Here is an 8,134-nt window from a genome sequence, read left to right on the forward strand (position 1 = left end):
AGGGAGTTTCAAACATGATCGGTAGGGAAGGAGAGGGGCGGGGCTGTGAGGATGTGAAATGGCCGCTGCTGCTCTACATTCACTACTAACATTATTATGCATGTTCTTTCTTTGATAAAGGGCACGTGCTGACACAAGCACAACAAGCTGGAACCGTCAAAAAGCACAAATGTCCCGTGTTAACGTTTTTGTTTTACCTTTATGTCCCTTAAAGTCTTCTCTAAGTCGGTGGGCGGGACAAGAGCTCGGTACTCGCCGCTTGAGTCGACGAGACCAACATCAATCAATCAAATTGTAGCGACGTCAGCCGATGCTCGCCTTAATTCGTCGTGTTTGCTGCGTATTACGGTTTGAACTCGACTTTTCTCGACCCCTTCGAGTCAAACGCCCTCTAACCGTGAAGGGTTCGGTGCTTTGGTTCGGTTTAATCCGTCGAACCGTTTGATATTGTCGAAGAAAGGACAGCTGCGGTGGGAGCGGGGGTGAAACAGACAGGAGGGGGCGTGGCCTCTGGGTTTAGAAATTCTATCCATTGTTCCACTCCAACGCGCGAGGCGCACACCTCTGTGGACGCCTTGACCAATCAGGGGGCGCCTCTCGGTCCGTCGACTCCGCCCACCAGCCTATATTAAAGGCTCGGCCGTCAGCGGCATTGGCCACTGGCACAATATAACACTGATCCATTATAAGCCATCAGAGAGGAGAGGATTTACTTTACATTCAACCTTTCGTTTAACCGTCCTTTATTTTATTCTACTCAAACAATGGCGGACACAAAAGTGGACTCCGGCAAGGATATCTCTGCCAAGGTAAGGAAGCGCTTCACCTCCATCCCTCAAGCCGGCCAGCAGGGCTCCAGAGCCAGGCTGGAGCCCTGCTGGAACCCGATCTCTTCACACCCGGAGACTTGGAGCCTGTACCGGGAGAGAAAAGACGCGCATGGCCGGTGTAGTCTTCTTCCATCTTTTGGGAGAATGTTTGGATGTTGAATATCCAGTTTAAACCCTCCGGCTCTCCCTCAGCACGGCATCAGGTTATGGAGACAGGCTGCGTTCGTTTCATTGTCCGGTGCGTACAACAGCCTGCCCGCGCGCCTGCCCGGGCTCTTTGTTTATCCAGGCGGCTCGGTTCCTCTCGCGCTGTGACCGGACGCACGGCAGGTACATGAACACCTCACGCGCTTCTGGACTCCTTATTTACCCGCTATTAGTGCAAAATGACCCGTTTATAGACAGTGGCGTTTATTATTCAGACCGTTAGGCATCATGCAAATGCAATCCAATGCAAATCCTCTGAGGGGAAGAAGAGTCGCCCTGTGGGTTTGTTTTCCCGGTAGCCGGGGCAGAGGCGCGGGGCTTTCTCCCGGTAGAGCCGGGGCAGAGGAGCGGGGCTTTCTCCCGGTAGAGCCGGGGCAGAGGAGCGGGGCTTTCCGCTCTGTAGTGTGGAGTTGGACTGTTTGAATGGAGGACAGGTTAGTGCGTAATTCACACCCAATGGCAACTTTCGCGTCGCCGATAACATCCATTAACGTTACAGGATTAATTGGCTCTTTGATTGTTTGCGTCGGCGACAGGCCGCTGCGCGCGGACGGACTCGGTAGGCAGGTCGGATGATGCTCTCTCGGGTCTCGCGCCTGGTTCAGACATAAAACCGCTTCCGCTTTTTCTGATTTTGAGCTGATTTCAGGTCGCTTTGAGTGAGTCTCGAGGGAAAGTTTTCTGCAGTCACACTTCTTTATTTTCCGTGTGTGCGCGTGCCTGCGTGTGCTGGGTGAAGGTGTGATGTGATGGAGCTTTTCCTCCATGTTACCGTGCGCTCTCCTCTCGCGCTGACAGTGTTTAAACGTGTATTGATGTGTGTGGGGTTTGTGTGTGTGTATTAATATGTAACGTCACGGTGGTGCGGGCTGCGCGGACTTTGGAGCGGGGAAAGTTTGCTGCTGCCTGGGCTGGGGGCGGGCGCGCGGGGGGACAGTGGGTCTGTCTGTCGCTGCAGTCTGTGTTTGTGTGTGTGTGTGTGCGCGTGTGTGTGTGTGAGTGCAGGACGTCATAATAACCCAGATAATAAACCACACGGTGAGATCACACGCCATATAATTACATATATTACGACATCTAATCGCAGCTAATGGCCGCAGAGAGAGCAGGGCAGAGAGGTTTGGAGCGGGTTAATAACGCTAATCCGCGCACAGTATTTATAGGCTAGTTGTTGGAGCGTTTTTACGCACAGACAGGCGCCTTTTACGCACGGTCGGCTCTCCGAGCGCAGAGCCGATCTGAGCCGTATTTGTCTCCTATCATGGCGCTGTGGCTGATAAACGGCTTAAGGGCTGAACTGATTGTGCAAACCAATCGATAAATCTATATTATCGGTTATCTGATTTAGGCGTGCGTGCGCTGAGGATAATAGGCAGTGGTCGACAAAACAAGGAAACGGAGCAGAGCTATAAATAGGCAGTGAAAGAGAAAAAGCCCCTCGATCAATCAATAAATCAATTAAACTTGATCGATATTGTTGTTTTTGCAGCTGTGTGTGTTGTGTGAGTAGGTGTGTTTTCTGAACGCTCTCTCGGCCGCCATGTGTCGTCTTCTATTGTCCTTTAAAGCCTCGCTCCGTTAAAAGCGGGCAGCTCGCTCTGCCTCCTCCAGTATGATTTAAACGGAGCGGTGCATTCTGGGTATTGCAGTTCTTTCCCCGGGCGTGTCTCGCAACATATGGTGCTGGCAGCCTGCGAGAGACTACAATACCCAGATTGCCCCGCGGGGGCCACATCAAAGTATCAGATTACAACACGTTAAAGTGTTTGGAGGAGGGAGGCAGGAAAGGGGGGGTGGTCTACAGAGACCAGGGTTGCCAGATCTCGCGAGGGAAACAAGCAGCCAGGTCTTTGGTTGCTTGTTTCTCTCGTGAGATCTGGCAGAGAGCAGTGTGGTGTTTTAAATGAGAAGCCTTCACTGTAACAGAGAGGGATTTGAAGAATGTGCAGCTTCCCCCCCGCGAGCACTTGACTCTTTACACTCCTACCTGGCTTATGAAGCAGGAGTCCATCAGTCCTTGTTCCAGCTGTTTGCCTCTGTGGATCTGACACCCTCATCTTGTCTCCTGCAGGACCTGAAAGAGAAGAAGGCCGTGGAGGAGAAGGAGAACGGCAAAGATGCCGCCACAAACGGAAAGGTATGGACACAAACTCCACTGCTTTTTAAGAGTGGTAACCTAAAAAGTGACAACAAATTTAATAAAAACAAGGAAGAAAAGAAAAAGACGAATTGACAAAAAATGACTAAAGTAAATGCTCCAACAAGTTAAACAATATGAAGGAAATGAGAGTATAAACAGACTATGAAGCCTATAGGAGTGTTATTATTTGTTCCGTGTTTAAAAAGTCGGCCTCTCTAAAAGTGCTGTGTTCCCGCAGGAGAACGAGGAGAACGGCGAGCCCGAAATCGACGAGGACGATGAGGAGGAAGTGGATGAGGAGGACGAGGAAGATGACGCAGAAGGTGTGGAAGAGTTGTTTGTTTTTGTTGTTTTTAGTGCTGCACGCACTCCCAAACGCCTGTTATGTTATGTTCCTTTGACTGAGGAGTCTTGTTTCTCTGCAGGCGACGACGATGAGGACGAGGATGACGAAGACGAGCTAGAGGGAGGCACAAAACGGGCGGCCGAGGATGACGACGACGAGGATGAGGTGAGACGAGGCAGAACTGACCAAAAATTACACTGACAAAAATGGCCAAAAACGTACCAGAAAAATGACAAACAATCCAAAAATACACCAAAACAATCCAAAAATACATCAAAACAATCCATAAATACATCAAAACAATCCAAAAATACATCAAAACAGATGCCCCAAATATGACAAAAACGTACAACAGCTAAGCTTGTCAGTCAGTCAAACTGTCGCCTCTGGCGATGGTGACCTTCCCAACTAATCTCTCTCTCTCTCTCTCTCTCTCTCTCTCTCTCTCTCTCTCTCTCTCTCTCTCTCTCTCTCTCTCTCTCTCTCTCTCTCCGCCTCTTTCAGGACGACGTCGAAACCAAGAAGCAGAAAACCGACGATGACGATTGATGCGTTTCCCCCCTGACGTCCTGCTGAAACACTTCCCGAGTCTTCGCCTTCGACCCGTTTTTTAGTGTCGGGGGCGGAGGGGCTGGAGGACTGATTTAAAAAGAAAAATAATAATAAAAAAATGAAACATGGTCATTAGCAAGTAGAGTTCAACATCCATGTCCACTCTCTCTCTCTCTCTCTCTCTCCCCTCAAACCGCGACAACACATTTTCTAGAGGAATACACCGCCGCAGCGACACAGAATCCGGCTCAACCTTCTCAACGACGTAAACAACACAAGGAGAATTTGTTTGTATTTTTATTTACATTTTATATTTTTGTACATATTGTTAGGAGGGGGGTTGAGGGGCAGTTTCTCTCGGCAGCAGCAGCAGCGATCTCCTCAGACCAAATCGGTGCTTCTTTACGAAAGATTTTACTTGGTTGACCGTGTTAACGATATCTCGACAGACGACAGAAAAACCTGTAAAAAACATGGAAAGAAAAAGGTGTTAAGCCGTTGAACTCAGAGCATTCCAGTAAATGTAATGTACACACTTTATGTACTTTAGCTGTACCATAACTAGTTTGTTTGTATGGGAGGGCAAGGCCAAAGAAAAGGAGCCTCTTCTTTTTCTTTTTCCTTTATTTTTGTTTTTGTCAGCGACTTTTTGTTTTGATGACGGCCTGTTTTGATGTATGTGCGAAGTTTGTTGTTTGACAATAAACCGGACTTTTATTTTGTGAGTTGTATTTTGCATCTCTGCTTGTTCTTCTTCTCTCCGACGGTCTGCCAGATTATAAAATGAAGCAATGATTCAGTCTCAACCCTTTTCATATGAAGGACCCCATTTCACCCAAACAATGTATTTTTAGATCTGATTTTGTCCAGAATTCCAAGACTATCTGTATTGTCGGTAGATAACTGTGACCAAAATCAGGGATGCAAACTAGTCACTTTCAGGTGACCGTCACCTTTTCGATCCCAAAATAAGGCGCTTAAGTGAATGATTTGTGAGTGATTTTGTGTCTGCCCTGTTATGTCACATTTTTCACTGTCCATGAGTTTTGCCAGCCTGAAAATAGTCTACATTTCTTGTGCATTCTCTAATTGTATCTTTTTGTAATTTAAATGATGGTGAAATAGAACAATTCTCAAGGAGCCCTGGTGGTCCCCAGACCCCACATTGAGAACCACTGAAATAAAGACTTCAATATATAACTCAGGTTTAAAAGCAGAACAGCAGCGCCCTCCAGTGTCATCAGGGTTATTGGCAAGTAAGTTCTTCACAATAAAATGAATTTGCTTTGCTATGTGGTGCATGCAAAAATAAGAAGGAAGTAAAAGCGTGTAAATTGTGCCTTTTGCAATAAAAGCATCATTTAGAACACTTCTAGCCAAAGGCATTCCAAAAATAATTATGGATATGGGGGCATCAGGAATTTAGGGGGGGGCACAGACTGGCAGCCTAAGTAACTGTAATAAAGTTGTGTAGACTAGTCTGATCTGATATTGATGATCTTGGTGTCAAATCATACGTTTCTTTATGATGAATAATTGCTCAGAAGCTTTCTTCTATCTCATAATTCAAGACTCAAAATAAGTGATTGCTATAACTGTCCAAACCTACTGTAACATTTTGAATTGTGATATAGAAGGAAGCTCTGAGCAAACTCAGAGCAAAGCTTCTGAGCAATTCTGAGCTATCTATTTATCTCAGTCATTCAAAAAAGTTAAATGTAGGGGAGAGTTTCTATTGATGGAAATATCAACATGCCAAATTTTCGCCATAATATGAAGGGTTTCCATTTCAATTATTATTATTTAATTCATGATGCCCGCATATCAAATTCTTTTTGGAATGGCTATATGTGTAGCAAATTATATATGCTTTCACCCCCAAATCCACCATTGCTATGGAACTTTTAGCTAAACTGCCCCACTACTGCAAGTCAAGAAATATCAAATAACAGACCAAAACAGTTTACATTTCTGGTGCATTTTCTAATTGTATTAACTTCTTCTTGTGAATTTAATGGCCATCGTTTTGCTGGGGAGTCGGGACCCACCTCAAGGACCCCTGGTGGTCCCTGCTGGACCCCATGTTCTGAACAACAAGAATACTTCAACAAATGACTCAGCAGCGCCCCCTGGTGTCTTTAGAATCAGAATCAGGTTTATTGCCAAGTCAGTTTTCACAATACAAGGAAATTGGTGTAGGCGTCAGGGGTGGAAAGTGGATAGAATGTCTTGCAGGTGCTATACTACACCAACCTTCATCCTCCATATTGTTCTCCCGCCCCCAGCTTCATGCATCCCTGAATACACACATCACATGTGCCCATATGGTGTAGAAATTAGAAACACTTGATCATATGTATAGTAACTTATTTAAATGGTGCATATCATTTGTGAATGTCAAAACTTAACACAGCACCTCCACCCCTGCAGCATGCCTCCACCCAGCCTGTGAGCTCCAGAGCAGCATGCCTCCACCCAGCCTGTGAGCTCCAGAGCAGCATGCCTCCACCCAGCCTGTAAGCTCCAGAGCATGCCTCCACCCAGCCTGTGAGCTCCAGAGCAGCATGCCTCCACCCAGCCTGTAAGCTCCAGAGCAGCATGCCTCCACCCAGCCCGTGAGCTCCAGAGCAGCATGCCTCCACCCAGCCTGTGAGCTCCAGAGCAGCATGCCTCCACCCAGCCCGTGAGCTCCAGAGCAGCATGCCTCCACCCAGCCTGTGAGCTCCAGAGCAGCATGCCTCCACCCAGCCTGTGAGCTCCAGAGCAGCATGCCTCCACCCAGCCTGTGAGCTCCAGAGCAGCATGCCTCCACCCAGCCTGTAAGCTCCAGAGCAGCATGCCTCCACCCAGCCTGTGAGATCCAGAGCAGCACACCTCCACCCAGCCTGTGAGCTCCAGAGCAGCATGCCTCCACCCAGCCTGTGAGCTCCAGAGCAGCATGCCTCCACCCAGCCTGTAAGCTCCAGAGCATGCCTCCACCCAGCCTGTGAGCTCCAGAGCAGCATGCCTCCACCCAGCCTGTAAGCTCCAGAGCAGCATGCCTCCACCCAGCCCGTGAGCTCCAGAGCAGCATGCCTCCACCCAGCCTGTAAGCTCCAGAGCATGCCTCCACCCAGCCCGTGAGCTCCAGAGCAGCATGCCTCCACCCAGCCCGTGAGCTCCAGAGCAGCATGCCTCCACCCAGCCCGTGAGCTCCAGAGCAGCATGCCTCCACCCAGCCCGTGAGCTCCAGAACAGCATGCCTCCACCCAGCCTGTGAGCTCCACAGCAGCATGCCTCCACCCAGCCTGTAAGCTCCAGAGCAGCATGCCTCCACCCAGCCTGTAAGCTCCAGAGCAGCATGCCTCCACCCAGCCTGTGAGCTCCAGAGCAGCACGCCTCCACCCAGCCTGTGAGCTCCAGAGCAGCATGCCTCCACCCAGCCTGTAAGCTCCAGAGCCGGCCTGGGACACCTAACGTAACCGTGTCCTGCAACGGACACCTGGACGCCTGTTTCGTCACGTCCGGGTCAGAGGTCTCTCGACGTGGTTTCCGGTACTTTAGCAGGCATTTCAGATGCTGGATCGCCGCTTTGTGAAAGTGGAACTAATTTATACATCTATATGTGTCAATATGTGGAATTTCATATGAATATGTGCATGGTAACATGTCAAATTACTTTAGGAATTACTTTAAGTGACTTTGATGACAGAAAGCCATAAGACGTGCTTGGGCGACGAGAGTTACTGATCGTTAAAGTTGCTAGCTTGCTAGCTAGCTAACGCTAGTTTTGTCTAAAACACAACAAGGCCAGCATGTGGCAATAATGCAGCAAAATGGGACTCAGCGACCACTACAAGCCACTCTTTGTTGACTATTACTGGCTTGCTAACCACTGGCTTGCTAGTCTCGCTAGCCAGCCTCTCTTCCTTTCCGTCAGAGAGAGAGGCTGGCTAGCGAGACTACTGGCTTGCTAACCAGCAGAGCCGCAGAGTGAGCTGTCCGTAACAGGACAAGAGCAGCTTTCAGTTAAGACGCCAGCGGTAGCGTCCGTTCCCCGACTCTGGTAAATCAAAGACA

General features: G+C 48.7%; 1 protein-coding gene across 1 annotated transcript; it reads left to right on the forward strand.

The window, feature by feature from the left end:
- The first annotated feature begins 636 nt into the window (after positions 1-636).
- On the forward strand, positions 637-4,800 carry ptmab (prothymosin alpha b). Its single transcript, XM_083659539.1, has 5 exons — positions 637-809; positions 3,109-3,174; positions 3,416-3,500; positions 3,603-3,688; positions 4,028-4,800. The coding sequence occupies exons 1-5, from the start codon at positions 765-767 to the stop codon at positions 4,070-4,072; spliced, it is 327 nt and encodes a 108-aa protein (XP_083515665.1). The 5' UTR covers positions 637-764; the 3' UTR covers positions 4,073-4,800.
- Positions 4,801-8,134: the final 3,334 nt, after the last annotated feature.

The sequence above is a fragment of the Poromitra crassiceps genome (genome assembly GCF_964638095.1).
Source record: "Poromitra crassiceps genome assembly, chromosome: 23".
NCBI classification, from domain to species: domain Eukaryota; kingdom Metazoa; phylum Chordata; class Actinopteri; order Beryciformes; family Melamphaidae; genus Poromitra; species Poromitra crassiceps.